This window comes from Microcaecilia unicolor, chromosome 2 (genome assembly GCF_901765095.1).
Source record: "Microcaecilia unicolor chromosome 2, aMicUni1.1, whole genome shotgun sequence".
Classification (NCBI taxonomy): Eukaryota; Metazoa; Chordata; class Amphibia; order Gymnophiona; family Siphonopidae; genus Microcaecilia; species Microcaecilia unicolor.
The window spans coordinates 288,280,679-288,300,330 of NC_044032.1; the positions used below are offsets into that span (position 1 = coordinate 288,280,679).

Below are 19,652 nucleotides of genomic sequence, written 5' to 3' on the forward strand. Positions count from 1 at the left end.
CACTTTTTCTCCCCCTCCCTACTTCATACCCTCGTGCTGGCACTGGTAATTTCACATTTGAATTACTGTAATTCCCTCTACAATGGCCTTCCATTACACTCTAATAAATGTCTCCAACTCATCCAATTGATCACAGCCAAGCTCTTACATAATTCCCACCAGTTCAACCATGTCACTCCCCTGTTCATGCAGAACACTGGCTCCCAGTTTCTGCCAGTAGAAACTTCTTCAGTTTACAAGGCCCATCAACTTCTCATTCCCTACTTACCTTCCTGTTCCCTCCACTCTGCCAAGAAACACCTCCTAAGTCCTTCTTTCTCCCTTAGCACTTTACCTCACCATCTCCAGGGAAACAGTTTTCAGCTACCAAGGTCCCCAGCTTTGGGATTCACTACCGCTCCATGTTAAGAACCAACCCTCCCTTGCTGCATTCAAAGGCACCTTAAGGCCCACCTCTTCTCTGAAGCTTTTGGACTCCAAACCACCTAAGCTCTACATCCCACTTTTCTCCACAATGATCTCTATCACTCTTTTTCCTTCTTTCCCCCACCTTCTCTGGTGTAAGTTCTCTGTTCTTTTTGTAGTTGTTTTTTTAAATTTGTAAACCACATAGAAGCCCTTTGGCTCACTGGGTATATCAAACACAAAAAATAAATAAATTCCATCCCTACCCGTACCCACAGGTACTTCCAAGCACTAGGAATGCAAAGAAAAAAAGAAAGAAAAAAAAAAAGATGGAAAAAAATATATATATATTTTTAGAGCAGATTCAATTATTCTTAAAGGCTCAAACCATTTCAGATTAACCTTTTGGCACCAACACGTATATTGTACCTGCAGAACAGCAAAGCCTTGATTTCTAAGCAGCAGTGGAGCTGATGCTCCAATAACTTTTCTCAGTGTATTTTAAGCCTTGTTCTTGTGCTCAGTGTTGCCAGATAGTTGTTGAAAAACAAGCGTGTTTTGCTTAAAGAAAAGCCCAAAGCAAGCAATTTCCGTTCAAAAACAAGCACAAAAATATGCCCAATTTTGTTACATGCTGTGAAGTTTAATCATACTCTGAAACAGAACCATAGAGCACTTCAGCTATAAAGCAAGATACTTACCTGTAGCAGGTATTCTCCAAGGACAGCAGGCTTCTTATTCTCACAAATGGGTTGATACGGTCCAGCATCGCCCAGTTCGGCAAGATTGCCAGAGGAAAATTCCAGAGCTTTAAGGAGCACGAACAGTGCTCCAATGTGCACGTGCGAGTGCCTTCCCACCTGCCGCACAAACGTCCCGCCTCAGTTTAATACTAAAGCAAGAAACTAAACAACTGCATAAGAAAAGACAACTTCTAGGGGAGGTGAGCGGGAATGTGAGAATAAGAAGCTTGCTGTCCCTGCTACAGGTAAGTATCTTCGCTTTCTCCAAGGACAAGCAGGCTTGTTAATCTCACAAATGGGGAATTCCTAGCATCCGGGCTCACCCAAAACAACAAACACTGGTCAACTGGTCCTCGCAATGGCGAGGACATAACATAGATTAACCTGAAACAAAATACAACTAGATGAGGGTGCAGGCCGGAACAGAACAAAACAGGCCTAGAAGGGTGGAGTTGGATTCTAGTCCACAAACGGAGTCTGCAATACTAACTGCCCAAACCGACTGTCATATCGGGTATCTTGCGCAAGGCAGTAGTGAGATGTGAATGTGTGGACTGAAGACCACGTCACAGTCTTGCAAATCTCTTCAATGGAGGCTGACTTCAAGTGGGCCACCGACGCAGCCATGGCTCTGACATTATGTGCAGTGACATGACCCTCCAAAGTCAGCCCAGCCTGGGAATAAGCAAAGGAAATGCAATCTATGGTGCATTTACCGATGGCGACCCCCCCCCCCCCCTCTTGTTGGGATCAAAAGAAACAAACAAACAAACAACTGGGTGGACTGTCTGAAGCACTTTGTCCGCTCCATGTAAGAGGCCAACGCTCTCTTGCAGTCCAAAGTGTGCAAGCTGCTTTTGCCAGGATGGGCATGAGGACGGGGAAAGAATGTTGGGAAGACAATCAACTGGTTCAGATGGAACTCTGACACCACCTTCGGCAGGAACTTAGGGTGCGTGCGGAGGACTACTCTGTTGTGATGAAACTTAGTATAAGGTGCATCTACTACTAAGGCCTGAAGCTCAATGACCCTACGAGCTGAAGTAACAGCCACCAAGAAAATGACCTTTCAGATCAAATACTTCAGATGGCAGGAATTCAGTGGCTCAAAAGGTGCTTTCATCAGCTGGGTGAGAATGACATTGAGATTCCATGACACTGGTGGAAGTTTGACAGGGGGCTTTGACAAAAGCAAACCTCTAAAGGCTGTCCAGAGATAGGCTTACCTTCTACATGTTGATAAACACTAATTGCACTAAGGTGAACCCTTACGGAGTTGGTCTTGAGATCAGACTCGGACAAGTGTAGCAGGTATTCAAGCAGCATCTGGGTAGGACAAGAAGAGGGATCTATGGCCCTGCTGTCACATCAGACGGCAAACCTTCTCCATTTAAAGGAATAACACCTCTTAGTGGAATCTTTCCTGGAAGCCAGCAAGACCTGGGAGACACCCTCCAAAAGACTAAAGGACGCAAATTCTAGGCTCTCAACATCTAGGCCGTGAGAGCCAGAGACTGGAGGTTGGGATGTAGAAGGGATCCCTCGTTTTGAGTGATGAGGGTCGGAAAACACTCCAATCTCCACTGTTCTTCAGAGGACAATTCCAGAAGAAGGTGGAACCAAATCTGTCTCGGCCAGTAAGACGCAATCAGGATCATGGTTCCGCGGTCTTGCTTGATAAGTGGCTTGCAGAAACATGCCATGCTGGCATGCCCAATGCAACATCTGGACTGCTTCCTGAAACAGAGGGCGAAATCCAGTGTCCCCCTGCTCGTTTGTGTAATGCATTGCAACCTGATTGTCTGTTTGAATTAGTATAATTTGATGGGACAGCCAATCTCTGAAAGCCTTTAGAGCGTTCCAGATCACTCGGAACTCCAGGAGGTTGATCTGAAGATTTGTTTCCTGGAAGGACCAAGCTCCTTGAGTGTGAAGCCCATCTACATGAGCTCCCCATTCCAGGAGGGATGCATCCGTCATCAGCACTTTTGTTGGTTGAGGAATTTGGAATGGAAGTCCCGCGGTCAAATTGGTCCAAATTGTCCACCACTGAAGACAGCGGATAAGCTTCGGGGACACCTGAATGACATCCTCTAGGCTTCCCATGGCTTGATTCCACCGAGAAGCTAGGGTCCATTGAGCAAATCTCATGTGAAGACGTGCCATGGGTGTAATTTACACTGTGGAAGCCATGTGGCCCAACAACCTCAACATCTGCCAAGCTGTGACCTGCTGGGATGTCCGAACTTTGGACACTAGCAAGAGAAGATTGTCCGCACGCGTCTCCGAGAGGTAGGCTTGGACATTCTTCATATCGAGAAGGGCTCCTATGAACTTCAATCGTTGAACTGGATAGAGATGGGACTTGGGATAGTTATAACGAACCCTAGTAGTTCTAGCACCCGAATAGTCATTCGCATGGATTCCCAAGCACCATCCTCAGAGGTGCTCTTTACCGGCCAATCGTCAAGATAAGGAAACACATGAATTCCCAAGTCTGCATCCCCCCCCCCCCCCCCGGTCTTTTTCTGCACAAGAAAGTACCTGGAATAGAATCCCTGCCCTTCTTCCCCTGGTGGAAAGGGTTCGACCCCATGGGCCTTGAGAAGGGCGGAGAGTTCCTCTGAAAGTACCTGCCTGTGCTCAGGGCTGAAAGAATGGGCTCTCAAAGAACAATTTGGAGGGTTGGAAAGCAAATTGAGGGTGTATCCAAGCTGGACTATTTGAAGAACCCATTGGTTGGAGGTTATGAGAGGCTACCTTTGGTGAAAAATATTAATCTCTCCCCAACCGGCAAGTCATCCAGAACGGACACTTTGATAGTTGCTATGCTCTGCAGGAGCCAGTCAAAAGCTCGTCCCTTGCTTTTGCTGGGAAGCAGCAGGGGCCTTGAGTGAACGCTGTTGATGAGAACGAGCACACTGGGGCTGAGCCTGAGCAGGCTGGCACGCCGCGGGACTGTACCTATGCCTAGAATAGGAACAGGGGGCACTCCGTGACTTACCAAAATACCTCCTGGATGAGGAGGCAGGAGCAGAAGATGCCCGGTGGGAGAGAGAGAAGACATAGCATCAGTATGCTTCTTGATTTGGTCAGCAACCTCCTGAAGCTTCTCTATGAAAAGATTACCTCCCCCCCCCCCGGCAAGGGGCATCCGCCATTCTCTGCTGGACCGAATGGTCCAGGTCATAAACACACAGCCATGAGAGTCTGCACATTGCTATACCTTGAGCAGAGATTCTGGATGCCACGTCAAAAGTGTTGTATGTGCCCCTGGCCAAGAACTTGTGACATGCCTTCTGCTGCTTGACCAACTGGCGAAAAGGTTCAGCCTACTCCGGTAGGAGCACATAGACCAAGTCCAACAGCTGTCTCACCGAGTTCCGCAAGTACACGTTCGTGAACTACTACTACTTAACATTTTTAAAGCGCTACTAGGGTTACGCAGCGCTGTACAATTTAACATAGAAGAACAGTCCCTGCTCAAAGAGCTTACAATCTAAAGGACACGTGAACAGCTGGTATGACTGGATATGGGTGATGAGCATAGCGGTCTGATACATCTTTCTCTCAAAAGAGTCCAGGGTCCTAGCTTCGCTGCCTGGGAGAGCCAAGACATAGTCCCTAGTACTCCTGAGTTATTTGAGAGCAGCATCCACCACCATGGAGTCATGGGGTAACTGAGACCTCACCAACCCAGGTATCAATTTTCTTGGGGACCACAGGGTCAGACAAAGGGGATGCCCAGTTCCGAAGGAGGACTGCCTTGAGTACCTTGTGGAGAGGAGCTGCCACTGCCTCCTTAGGAGGGGAGGTGTAGTCCAGGACCTCGAGCATGTTGGCCCTGGGCTCATCCTCCATTTCTACGCGAATGGAATGGCGTCAGTCATTTCCCATACAAAAGAGGTGAATGAGAGGCTCTGAGATGGAGGGGAAGGCTCAAAAAGGATCCCATAGGATTCATTGGAGGAAAAGTACCCGAGATCCTCTTCTGATTTCCATGAGCGCTCCACTTCAGTATCTGAGAGCACTTCCCTCAGGGATGTCTGAGTCCGGGCCTGCCTCAACGTCGAGGTCCCATGCCCTCGAGAACTGTGTCGAGGAGCTGGCTCCCACCTCGACTCCGATGAAGCTTCCTCCACCAATGTCGAAGGGGTACCGGCCTGGGTGGCAGTCGACACCGGGGCCTCAAGCGGCGCCGGCGGCCACACCGGAAGACATGGTAAGCGCAAGCACCCCCAATGCCAATGCACATCGCTGCATGAGGACATCCAGCTCAGGACCGGATCCGCTCATCGAGGGCCGCCATCGGTAAAGGTTGCGGGGCTGGTTGGAGCTCATGATGCAGAACCACCGGGGACAGTGCGGGAGCAGGATCTCGGCTGCTGGGAAACGCATGCATCGGCACCTCCTGGATGGAGGGGGAGTGGTCCTCCCGGCATTGATGCATCTCGGGTGCCAAATACCTCAGTGCCCCAGAGTTCCTGGCACCGAAAACATTGATGGACATTGATGACTGTACTTCTTGACCTTTGCCCAATGCACGTCACTCATGCTCCTCTGTGCTAACGAGGACGACGTCGAATCCTCATGTTGCCTCAGGGTCAGGTCTGACGATGGCCGGTCCCGTGGAGGGGGGCCTGCATAGAAGGACGCCTCGAGAGAGGTGGTGATCCACTCAATGCCTCACTGCTCCCAGTGTCTTGGGGTCTCACAGCAGCTATCCCTACTGTGACTCCCGATGCAGCACTCAATGTCGACACCTCCGACCTCGATGCACTGGACTGGGCTCCACAAATGTTTCCACGTTGAGCTTCCTGGGAAAGCAGAGTCCTTTTCTTCATACAAAGACAAAGGACACAGTTTGAAGGGCTATGGTTGGGCCCCAGGCACTGAAGACACCACGAATGAGTGTCCTTTCCCGAGATGGTCTGGTTGCATCGGGTACAGCGCTTGAAGCCACTGGGAGTCTTTAATGACATGGAAGGAAAAATGGCTTTGGCAAAATCAAAAGTCGAGATGGTGCCTAAAAAGAGGAAAGAAGGCAATACAGGGAGACCCACCGGGCAGGCCTAAATGCGGCCCATGTCGAAAAGAAAGAAGCGAGGCAGAATGAACTAGAAATAATGGAAATTTTTTTTTTTAAACTATAATAAAGAGCAAAAAGGCACTCAAAAAAGCTCTACCGGACGTGTGAGAGCACAAAAATACAGCTTCTTCTCACACAGACGAAAAGAAACTGAGGCAGCGGGTGGGAAGGCACTCGCACATGTGCACTGTAGAGCTGCTCACGTTCCTTAAAGTTCTGGAATTGTCCTCTTGCAATCTTGCTGAACCGGGCAATGCTGGACCGCGTCAACTCATTTGTGAGAACAAAGCCTGCTTGTACTTGGAGAAAATGACTTTTCACACTTCTAAGAAATCATGGGGCAGCAGGTAAATCCTCAACAATCCAAGCCAAAGTAACCTGCCCTGTACTGCAGGTACAACCTCAATAACCTCCCCAGTCAGGCTCAATTGATCATGCTGGTATTTCTCTGTCATCCTTTACTATGTTACATGCATATTTAATTTTCAAATCTACGTTTTCTCCTCCTTTGCACCAGTCTCCGGAACACCTCTTTTTGATCTAGCAAAAAGTTCACATAGTGTATACAGTGTAAAAGCAGGCACATATAGAAACCAACTTTCCAAAACAACTGAGAATGCTAAAATGTAAGACGTTACCCCAAACATGGATACAATAAATAGTTTGCTTAATATTGTGGGTACTCAAGAACTCGTTAAACACATGCAAACATGTACTTTAAACCATTTGAGAATCGGAGAGTCATAAGAGCACAGGTCCTCCAATGTTGTCAATGAGTGCCTTAAGGGGATTTGGGGGGGGGGGGGGGGGGGGGAGGAAGGTTCTACAGGGGGAGGGTTTGTAGGGGGTGGCTGAAGCAATGATTGTCAGTTCATACAAAAGACTTATGTTGGTGTATATCATTTATTTATTGTTCAATAAAAATTGTTTAAACATAAACCACTCGACAGGAGATCCCATTTCTAGTCAGACAATTTTCTTGGTTCTCTTTCACCTACAGAAACATGCATAGAAAAACAGAAAATCTGTGGCTAGATTAAAGCTGGATTAGAGTGTATTCAGAGTCTGGGCACTTTGGCTTCCAACTTCTGGAGCGACCTGGGCAAACAAGCCCAATAACAAGCCATTAAGTGGCTTCTCTAGGAACTCTGGTACTACCCTAGAAGTTAATGATTCTTCTTGAACGCCTGTAAAAAAACAGCAATAGAAGTGACTTTAGACTGGAACCAAACAAAACTGCAGAATGACAGCAAAAGAGAACTCCAAAAAAAAAATACTAAAGAGGCTGGCCTTCCCACCTCAGGCCCACTCCTTAAGCAACACCCCAATCAACCCAAAAGAAAGGCGCACCTACCGGATCTGGGCGCCTGTAGCTATCACTCTTCTCTATATGAAGTATCATCTTGTATGGAGCGCTCTTCGCGCAACCACAGCACCAACTCCTCAATTCCTCACACACGTGCTTCTCATTGAAGACGGATTTGAAATGAGGACTGAAAAGGAGCCCCTGCCAAACCTGGCTACAGTTGACAAGCACCCTGCACAGTTTCTCCACAAATACTGGGGGCAGCCCGTTAAAAAGTAATGACAACCCAAAGGAACTGGAAATTAAGGCAGAGCAGACAGGCCCTGGCAGCGCACTGCAACCAACTTTCCAGCTCTCAGTCTCAATTCTGACCCCTCTAGTCTCTGTCCTTGCTGATGATGTATGTATTCCCCAACCAATCCAATGTAGGGTAGGCTTGGGTGTCCTAGGGATTCGTAGGACTCATCCAATGGGGAACATGCCAGGGGCAGGAAAAGTGTTAACAAGCTTGAGGCACAGGATGAGACACGTTCTTGAACGAACTTGGTAGAAATTTTGTGTGCAACAACAGCAGTAGGTAGCAACAAATCCAAAAACAAGCTACCCGCAAGTTCAGGAAAAAAAACCTCTCAAGTTCTAAAAAAAAGAATCAAGACCAACTCGCAGGAAATAAAGCAAAGTTGGCAATACTGGCTCCAATAACTTCTCTCAGTGTATTCCAAGCCTCACTCTGGTGCTCTAATAGCCTCTCTCAGTATGTTCCAAGCCTTATTCTGATGCTCCAATAGCCCCTCTCAGTGTTCCAAGTCTTGTTCTGATGCTCCAATAGTCCCTCTCAGTGCATTCTAAGTCTTATTCTGATGCTCCAATAGTCCCTCTCAGTGCATTCTAAGTCTTATTCTGGCATTGCTAGAGATTTGGAGTACCCGCAGAGACTTCGCCCATCTCTACAGAATTCCTGTGGACCCAGAAGTCATACCTGCAGGTTTCCCGCAATTCCTGTTCCCGTGCAGCTCTCTATTCTCTAGAAAATGACTACACTACACTCTCACAAAGGAAGAAAGAAACTGTTATGACCTTGACAAACTGGAGAAATGTCAAGTTCTGCAAAATGTCAAGCTCCTTTTGCAGGTCTTAGCTTCCTTCCTGCCTGCTTGCAGTAATTCTCCATTTGCAGTCCTATGAACTTTTTTCTATCATCCAAATTGTTAATGAAAATGATGAACAGTAGCAGGAATGTGAAAGCCCATTTATATGTGCCCCCTAACCAATAAAGGCTTCTTGTAAAAGAAATAACAGGGCTTCAACCATACAGTTTTAGAAAATAAGCCTAAAGGGTTTTTTTCAGTCACCCAATGAGAGTGGTAGAATTAAATGTGGTCTCCAGAAGAACTTACCTGCTGGTTCCCTCAGAATCAGACTTCAATTTGTCATAGCCTCTCTGTAGCTGATCCAGTTGTTCCTGTAAACGTTCTCGCTGTTCATGCAGCTGCTCTCGGGCTTGCCGCTCTGCCAAAAAGTCCACCTTGTAGATCTCAGCCTGTAACAGCACATATTCAACAGTATTCACTCAGTCATTTGTATTCACATTTAGGGCATCTTCACAAGTTGAACTGCAACATATGACTGGGAGTAGAGAGACCATGCTGGGATTTCCTACTGCTCCACACTGACCTGTGCCTTTAACACAACAACAGTCTCCTGTATGGTCTTGTGTTTCTCAGCCTCTTCTTTCAGCTTATCTATTAACTCTTGCTTTGCTACTAGCGCCTCCTCTGCCTGCTGAAGCTGTTGAGACAGGTCCTCCAGATGGATGCTCATCTCCTAAAAGAACAAAAAAGTTAAGAGAATGATATCCCACAGAAGCCCAGGCTGCCTACACATCTTCAGACTACAGCAGGACTCACCTTATTCCTCTTTTCAGTGTCCATGCTAGATTTGATGTGCAGATCATACTCCTGGAAGAGCTGGTGGTATGCTGCTTGCAACTGAGCTAGTTTTCTCCTAGTGACAAAGAGGTGAATTTCATACTATTATCTCACATCTTAGTGCTGCACTCCCCCTTGTTCTATAATATGGCAGGCATTGTTGTAGTTGGGCTGTGCATGGGTTCTGAGTGAAATGCCAGTGGGCAACAGAAGTTGCATGTGAAGGATTGGGAATGGGGTTGACCTAAGGATGCTATACTAGAAGTGCTATACCCTGTATTGCATTTGTTTTCAATCAACAACCATTATTCTGTCAGCTCTTAAATACAGTATTAAATTTCAGCTTTTCTAAATAGAAAGTTCAGGAAATCACTAAAAACCTACCTCTTCAAAAAGGCCTACCCCAATGACCCCACGTAACCCTCTTCACCTACCAACACAGCATGACTATGATCAAACAGGATATCATGCAATCTTCATCCATTCCGACCCTCCACTTATACCTCATACGATCACTATACAACTTTGTATTTGTTATCCACCAACTGGGCAAACGCCTTTGACGGTACTATGTAAGCCACATTAGCAATGCAAATAGGTGGGAAAATGTGGGGTACAAATGCAATAAATAAATAAATAAATAAATAAATATACTGAAAGGGACCCAAAAGAGAACATTATATATTCTTCACTGAACCTGAGCCAAAACTGGGACTCACTTCTCCTCTGAGCCATTCTGCCGCTCTACCTTGAGCGCAGCCTCCAGATTCTGGACCTGCATACGCAGCTGATCCACTTGCACGCTGTGCATCTTCAGCAGCACCTCCGACTCTCCTTTCCGCTGTTGCAGGGCATCACTCGTATTCCGGTGCCTAGGAAACCAAACCACAGCACTCTATGACTGGAGGAGGCTCAATTACAACTGATGCTCAGATTGTTTACATCTGATTACAACTGATGCTTAGATTGAATTTATTTAGATATTTTCTATAACAATTTTTGTGGACTCTGAGAAAAAGTGGTGTAAAATATATAAGGAAAAATCTTACCTGCTAATTTTCTTTCCTTGAGTCTCTCCAGACCATTCCCAATGAGTGGGTTATTTGCCCTTCTACCAGCAGATGGGGAGACTGAGAACAACTAAGTGATGTCACTCTAAGATGCTGTGCAGCCCAAGTCAGCCAGTACTTCTACTGACAAAGCAGAAAATGGTAGCAACAGACCCCCCCCCCCCCCAATAGTTTATTTTACAGTTACTATAGTATCATTATAAAGCCCAGCTAATAGGCACAGGAAGCCTCAGTTTAGACTTTTTAACTTTAGTCATTTCAAAGACATCTGTATCAACACAAACAGAAAGGTAGTCCCATACTCATGAATATCTAGTTAAAATCATTTGCTAGAGAAAGAAACCTTTATAGAGAACTTTTGTTAGAGTTTTCCTTGTAGGTACCAAGATAAGCATTGTTCAGTTATCTGTCAGTCAAACCACAGTGACTGATTAAAGACTAAGGTTCAAAGGGCCCCGACTGCAGTGTGAATCACAAAGGAAGCACAAACACATAAGTAGGGCAGAGCAAGGCTGAGTTCTCCTCAATCCAGAAGAGGTGCTGTGAGAAGACTTCCAGAGAAGAACAGACCTCCATTGGTAAGAATCTGCTTGGAAATGTTTAAACTTGGGGAAAGGTAGACTTATAATTAAATAGATAACCTCAGGGACTTCATTATGATAAGTTACTCTGCTCACTTAGCAAAGGAGTTTAAAGAATAGCTTTTCTTAGCGTATAAAGTCTCTGTTATAATTGATTGGCTAGCATTTAAGGGGGCTATTTTACAGTTACTGTAGTATCAGTATGAAGCACAGCTAATAGGCATAGGAAGCCTCAGTTTAGACTTTAATTCCCACCCACCCCTGGCATGATCTCAGATTTATAAGCTCTTGAACCAATTAAGAGGCTACACATTTAATTAGGGCATCTTTCCCTTTTGACACCCTATCAGGAGGTCAATATTATTTTGGGAGGGGATTTTAATATGGTATTTGACCCTCAGATGGATAAATCCTCTTCCGTGTTCCAGAGCTTAAGTCGGTACTCTAGGGGCCTGCCTTTCCTCTGCAGTGCTTTAGATCTGATAAATGTTTGGCGGGTCCTGCACCCCACACTTAGAGATTATACACATCTCTCACGTGTGCATTTGACGTGGTCTTGCATGGACTATTTTTTGATATCAAGTCTCTTCTTCTCTAGAATTACTACAGCAGAAATTGGCCTTTGTGAGGTTTTAGATCATGCCATCATCATATGGTCTCACTGGGAAAAAGGGGCGGGTATTAAGCAGAGAGAGGCCTGGAGGTTCCCATTAGATCTTTATTGGGATTTTGGTGCTTTTCTCCAGGAGACATGGGAGGATTTTGTGTTCCATAATGGAGCTCATACCCACCAACATGGTCTTTTTTGAGAAACGGCAAAAGCAGTAATGAGAGTGGAGATAATTTCCGATAGAGCCCGTGCCCGGTAAATGAGAGATAAAGAAATTCTCCATTTGGAGAAGGTAGTCCGAAAGCAGCGCCTCCGTTATGGGGCCACCCAGTCAGTGGCTGCTAGAGAAGCCCTTTTGACTTCCCAGAGAGAGTTGAATGAGTTACTCCACCAGAGGGCGAGAAAGTCCCAACTGTATTACCGGTATAAGTTATTCCTTCATGGGAACAAGGCGGGGGCCCTGTTGGCACGACTAGTAAAAAATAGAAAAGGACCTTCTAGGATAATGCAATTGGGAGACCCCAGAGGTGGTTGAATTAGACGCAGAGATAACGACGTATTTCAGGAAATATTATGAACGATTATATCAGGAGCCTGCAGACGTTATGCTAGATAGTGACTTATATTTAGACAATCACTGCCCAAAATCTCATCCTTGCAGCGGGAATTTCTCAATGCCACCATTACAAAGGGAGACCTGCGGCTGGCAATACAACAGAGCAAGCTCCACAAGATGCCAGGCCCAGATGGGTATAGTGTGGAATTCTATAAGTTGCTTTATGATCATATGAAATTCCCCTTGCTAAACCTTTTTAATTCAATGGCAGTATCTGGGACCATGCCGGAGTTCTTTAAAGTTACTCAAATGATAGTACTTTTGAAACCAGGGAGGACTCCAGAGGATCTGGGGTCATATCAACCCATCTCTCTTCTCAACTGTGATGTGAAACTCTATGCAACAATTTTGGCGAACAGATTATCTCATGTGCTCCCGGACTTGATTTCTCCCTCGCAAGTGGGATTTGTGAGGGGAAGGCCGGCAGCTAGGAATATCAGATCGATTTTGGCTTCCTTGGAGGCAGTGGAATGGTCTTAAAGGCAATCTTTGCTGATAAGCTTTGACGCAGAGAAGGCCTTCGATCGAGTAGTATGGCAGTTTCTTTTTGCAGTCTTGAAAAAGGTTGATATTGAGGGATTTTTGGGGGAGGCGGTAGGAGTGTTATATTCAAACCCGAAGGTTTTTATGTGGGTCAATGGGGAGATATCCGTGAATCCCAATATCATATTTTAACAGAGCATATTTGACTAAGGCTCAAATCTTTAGGATGGGAAGGGTGGCAGACCCCCTGTGTTCAAAATGTGGACCGCAAGCGGGATCCTTTTTTCACTCTCTCTAGGAATGTCCAATGATCCAGGCTTTCTGGACTAGGTTGATCGGTTTTTTGGAGGCACTGTTGGGGATGAGAATCTCATTGTCCCCTCTTGGAATAATCCTGGATAAGTACAAATTATTTGCTATAGCAAGTAGGGGGGCTCAATTATCAATGTGCAAGGCTTGTATATTGGGCAAACAGCTCAATTCTGAGTGCTTGGAAGAGTGATTCTCCGCCAGAGTTTTGGCATTGGCGAAATAAATTACATGATCTCTTGCTAATGGAGCACAAAATGGTTGGATCCTCCCCCCGAAGGAGAAGGGTTTTTCTAACAACTTGGGACCTGTACATACAATCTTTATCCCAAGGGGCTTGTAGCTTTATACTAAATTCCCTATAAGAGTATTGTTATCCCCATTTTTTTGTTTTGTTTTTTTTGTGGGAGGGATGGGTAGAGAAGAATGGGTGACGGATTTATAGTTTTGAATTGCATTTGGGAGTACGTGTCTGCCACGTTTTGCAAGTACAATACATATAGGGGAAGGGTGGGTATTAAAACTTGTAAAAAGCTTGACGACAGATTATTTTGTCTGGTCTTTACTGGGTACAGTTTTGTATAAGAATCTTCGTAAACGTGTATATTTTTGAATGTGTTTATTCTGAATTGTCATCAATAAAATTGTTGAAACATAATTAGGGCATCTTTACTAGCCAGTAATTAGCTCTTAGAAATACAGTCTACTTAGATCCACAGAGGGGAACCTACTAACAACATTAAAATAACAATAAAAATAAATTAGCATAGCCTAGCATATAACAATATTAGGGAACTTTAGTTTACATATTCTCACTCCATTAGCAACTTAAATCATCAATAAGATGCAGGCAGCAATCCAGCAGTGAGATGGGGGCTATCCAGTCTTTTGCACTGTCACATGTTTGATTACCTCCCAGTTGGTGAGAAGTTGTATGTGTGTACTCAGTGCAAAGAGCTCCTAGAACTCAGGGAACGGGTCCAATTTCTGGAGGACAGAATAGCAGACTTGGAAGAGCTGAGACAGACAGAAAGGTTTGTAGAGGAGGCCTACAGAGACATAGTAGAGAAGTCCCACCTCCAGAACTGGCAACCTCTGTGCTGCCATGAAGGAGAAAGGTCTCCTGAAAGGACAGCATCACTGTGGAGAGGTAGAAAGTGATTCTGTAGCCAGAATCATCCAGGGGATGCAATATTCTCTCGCACCAAAGATGTCTCTCCAGGGGCTTCTGCCCACAAGGGAAGGGTTAGGATGGAGATTCAATCATTAGGCATGTAGATAGCTGGGTGGCTAGAGGACATGAAGATCGCTTGGTCACTTGCCTGCCTGGTACGAAGGTGGTAGACCTCACGTGGCACCTAGATAAGATTTTAGACAGTGCTGGGGAGAAGCCTGCTGTCCTGCTTTATGTGGGTTCCAATGACATAGGAAAATATGGAAGGGAGGTTCTGGAAGCCAAATTTAGGCTCTTAGGTAGAAAGCTCAAATCCAGAACCTCCAGGGTAACATTTTCAGAAATGCTTCCCATTCCACGCACAAGGCCCAAGCGACAGGCGGAGCTCCGGAGTCTCAACGCGTGGATGAGGCAATGAGGCGGGAAGGAGGGGTTTAGATTTGTTAGGAACTGAGCAACATTCTGTGGAAGGGGGAGTCTACTCCAGAAAGATGGGCTCCATCTTAACCAGGATGGAACCAGGCTGCTGGCATCAACATTTAAAAAGGAGACAGAGCAGCTTTTAAACTAGAAACTGGGGGAAGGCTGACAGTCGATCAAAAGCGCACTATTCAGAACTAGATATCTTTAAAAGATATCGCCAAAACAGCGAAGATAGAGCATCCTGACAGTGGGGTTGCAACAGAGACCATAGTAGACCAGGTATTTTTAAATAAAAAATATCAGACAGATTTTCAAGATTGTAAATTATCACCGTCAACTGCTGAACAAGTTGTAAATAGGAACAACAAACATTGTTTCAAATATCTATACGTAAATGCAAGAAGCCTAAGAAATAAGATGGGAGAGTTAGAATATATTGCACTAAATGAAAAGATGGACATAACAGCCATCCCTGGAGACTTGGTGGAAGGAGTATAACCAGTGGGACACTGTCATACACAGGTACAAATTATATGGTGGAGTAGTAGCATATGTTAAGGAGGACCTTGAATTGAATAGACTAAAAATTCTGCAGGACACAAAAACACATCTTAGAATCCCTATGGATAGAAATTCCATGAAAGGGGAAAAGGATAGTGATAGGAATGTACTACCGTTCACCTGGCCAGGATGAACAGACATATGTAGAAATGTTATCAGAAACTAGGGAGGCTAACAAACTGGGGAACACAATAATAATGGGTGATTTCAATTACTCTGATATTGACTGGGTAAATGTAACATCAGGGCATGCTAGGGAGCTAAAATTCTTTGATGAAATCAAGTACTGCTTTATGGAGAAGCTGGTTCAGGAACCAACAAAGGGGGAAATAATTCTAGATCTAGTCCTTAGTGAAGCACATGATCTGGTACAGGAGGTAATGGTGCTGGGGCCACTTGATAACAGTGATCATAACATGATCAGATTTGATATAAACTCTGGAGTAAGTATTTATTATTTGTAGCATTTATACCCACTCTTTCCCGCTGTTAGCAGGTTCAGTGCGGCTTACAAAGTATAGTACAGAGTTACAATGCAGGTTTAGTGCAGTTTACAAAGTGTGGTACAGAGTTACAATGTCTGATACAAAGTATCACAAAAATAACATAATTGTATAGAGTAGGACAAGAGGAAGAGATGTGGGGGAGGGTTTAATGTAAGGATAATGCTAGTGGTGTGGATTAGGTTCGTGAATTAAGTCGGGTCATTTGGATAGGCTTGTTTGAAGAGGTAGGTTTTCAGCAGCTTGCAGAAGGGTAGATGTTCTTTGGTTGTTCGGATGTGTCTGGGTATGGCGTTCCAGAGTTGGCTGCCTATAACGGAGAAGTTGGATGCGTAGTAGGTTTTGTATTTGAGACCTTTGCAATTGGGAAGGTGAAGATTGAGAAATGTTCAAGAAGATTTGGTCCTGTTTCTGGCTGGAAGATCAATCAAACTGTTCATGTAGCTTGGAGCTACTCCAAGGAGGATCTTGTGGATCAATGTATGGACTTTGAAATTAGGAAATCCAATACGTTAGAATTTAACTTTCAAAAAGGAAACTATGATAAAATAAGAATGGTAAAAAAAAACAAATGAACAAACAAACAAAAAAAAACCTTTAGAGTATCTGGAAAGGTAAAAAGAGTACATCAGGCGTGAATGCTGTTAAAAAATACCATCCTGGAAGCTCAGACTAGGTATATATCATGTATTAAAAAAGGAAGAAGGAAGGCCAAATGACAGCCGGCATGGTTAAAATATGAGATGAATGAAGCCATGAAGAGCTAAAAGAAAATCCTTCAGAAAACAGAAGGAGGATCCAACTGAAAATAATAGGTAACAGCATAAGGAATGGCAAGTCAAATGCAAAGCATTGATGAGGAAGGCAAAGAGAGACCTTGAAAAGAAGATTGTGTTGGAGGCAAAAAAACACATGGTACAAACATTTTTAGGTATATTAGAAGTAAGAAGCCGGCAAAAGAATCAGTTGGACAACTAGATGACCAAGTGATAAAAGCGGCACTCAGGGAAGACAAGGCCATAGCGGAGAGATTAAATGAATTCTTTGCTTCGGTCTTCACCAAGGAAGATGTAGGAGAGATACTGCCAGAAATGTTATTCAATGCTGATGAGACAAAGAAACTGAAACAAATATCTGAAAACCTGGAAGATGTAATGGGGCAATTTTACAAATTGAAGAGTAGCAAACTGCCTAGACCGGATGGTATACAGCCCAGAGTACTGATAGCATTAAAAAATGAACCTGCAGAACTTATCTTTAAAATCAAGCATGGTACCGGAAGATTGGAGGGTGACCACTGTAACGCCAATTTTTTTAAAAGGGTTCAAGCAGTGATCAAGGAAATTATAAAGCAGTGTGCCTGACATCGGTGGCAGGCAAAATTGTAGAGAATATTATAAAGAACAAAATTACAGAGAATACACATAAGCATGGATAAATGAGACAAAGCCAGCATCAAATTAGTCAAGAGAAATCTTGCCTCATCAATCTATTACGTTTCTTTGAAGGGGTGAATATACATGAGGATAAAGGTGAGTCAGTCGATATTGTGTATCTGGATTTTCAAAAGGCATTTAAGCAAATGCAAAGTGATGCACGTGGGAAAGAGGAACCCGAACTATAGTTACGTGATGCAAGTTTACACTTTAGGAGATATTGACCAGGACAGGGATCTAGGTGTCATCGTTGATATGTTGAAACCCTCTGCTCAGTGTGCGGCGGTGGCTAAGAAGGCAAATAGAATGTTAGGTATTATTAGGAAAGGAATGGAAAACAAAAATGAGGACATTATAATGCCTTTGTATCACTCCATGGTGCAACCTCACCTCGAATATTGTGCGCAATTCTGGTCACCACATCTCAAAAAAGATATAGTGGAATTAGAAAAGTACAGAAAAGGGAAACGAAAATGATAAAGGGGACAGGACAACGTCTCTATGAGGAAAGGCTAAAGCGGCTAGGGCTCTTCAGCTTGGAGAACAGACAGCTGAGGGGAGATATGACAGTGGTCTATAAAATAATGAGTGGAGTGGAACAGGTAAATGTGAATCACTTGCTTACTCTTTCCAAAAAGCAGTTAGCTTAGCAGGGTTTAAAAAAAAAAAGGTTTGGATAGCTTCCTAAAAGAAAAGTCCATAAGCCATTATTAAGATGGACTTAAGGAAATATCCACTGCTTATTTCTAGGATAAGCAGCATAAAATGAATTGTACTGTTTTGGGATCTTGCAAGGGTACTTGTAACCTGGATAGGCCACTGTTGTAAGGATGCTGGGCTTGATGGATCTTCGATCTTATCCCAGTTAGGCAACACTTATGTACTTATGACCTCCTCAACCTTCTCTCCAAAAAGGAGATGATTCCCCCCACCCCCCCCCCCCCCCCCCCCAGCATGGGGCATCTGCCAACCTCTGCTGAACCATCAGCTTCAAGTCAGAAACACGAAGCCATGGGAGTCTGCGCATTGCTATACTTTGGAAAGAAATCCTGGATGCCACATCAAAAGTGTCGCGTGCACCCCTGGCCAAGAACTTACAACACGCCTTCTGCTGCTTGGCCAACCTGAGCAGCAACTCGGCCTGCTCCGGTGAAGAGAGTCAGCCAAGTCCAACATCTTGAGCACCGAGTCCTGCAAGTAGATGCTCATGAAGAGCTGGTATGACTGAACGCAAGACATGAGCATAGAGGCCTGGAACATCTTCCTTCCAAAAAGAGTCCAAGGTCCTAGCTTCTCTGCCTGGGGGCGTTGAAATATAGTCTCTAGAACTCCTGGCTCTTTTGAGGGTGGATTCCACCACCATGGAATGATGAGGCAACTGGGGCTTATCAAAACCATGTGTGCTGTGGATCTGGTACATAGTATCGATCTTCTTGGGCATTACTGGGACAGAGAGGAGTCCCAATTCCAGACGAGAACCTCATGCAGTACCTCAATGGAGAAGGACAGTCACTGCCTCTCTAGGAGGAGACTCGTAGTTCAGAACTTTGAGCATCTTAGCCCTGGGCTTGTCCTCCACCTCCAAAGGAAATGGAATTGCAGCTGCCATTTCCTTCAGAAAAGAAGGAAAAGAAAGGCTCTACGGGGGAGATTTTCTCCTTTCAAGGGGAGGGGAGGGTTGGGTTCAGAGGGAATTCCATAGGACTCATCCTTCAAAATGTACCGTGGATCCTCCTCTGACTCCCCATAAGTGCTCATCGGTGTCAGTCAAAACCTCTTCATGAGAGAGCCAAGAACAAGCCTGCCTCAGCTTAGAGGAACCTTGTCCTCAACAATGGCATTGAGGAGTTGGCTCCTGCCTTGATTCTGGTGAAGCTTTCTCCACTAACATCGAGGGAGTACTGGCTTGGGTGGCAGTTAACACCAGAGCCGCACACAACACCGGAGTCGGAGGAATCTCTCAATGTCCCGAAGCACCCGGAACAGTGTGTCAAGGGTGATTGATGCCAATGCTTCTTAGCCTTCGCGCAAAGTTGATCGACGAGGATGACACCGAATCCTCACATCGCCTCAGGGTCAGGTCAGATACTGGCCAGTCCTGGGGAACCTGCACAACAGTCAGCATCGAGGCAGGTGAAGACCCACTGCTTCCAGTGTCTACACAGGTCTAGCAGCCATACATACAGATGCTCCCAGATGCCAGTGCAGTACCAGACATCGAGGCCCTACATTGCCGACCTTGAGGAATTGGACCTGGCTCTAAAAATCCTCTCGTTGAGCCTCTCTGGCTAACTGGGTCTGTTTCTTCATATGAAGACAGAGGACACAGTTAGCAGGGTTACGGTCGTGCCCTAAACACTGAAGACACCAAGAATGGGTGTCCTTACCAGAGATGGTCCGATTGCACCAGGTACA

The 19,652-nt window shown here is 45.1% G+C and overlaps 1 protein-coding gene across 1 annotated transcript in view; it reads right to left on the minus strand.

The window, feature by feature from the left end:
- The window catches only part of IKBKG (inhibitor of nuclear factor kappa B kinase regulatory subunit gamma), a 66,137-nt gene that overhangs the window by 15,014 nt on the left and 31,471 nt on the right, over positions 1–19,652 (minus strand). Inside the window, 4 exon segments of the mRNA XM_030194234.1 lie at positions 8,941–9,083; positions 9,218–9,367; positions 9,451–9,547; positions 10,191–10,343. Of these exon segments, the coding sequence (XP_030050094.1) occupies positions 8,941–9,083; positions 9,218–9,367; positions 9,451–9,547; positions 10,191–10,343 (543 nt within the window).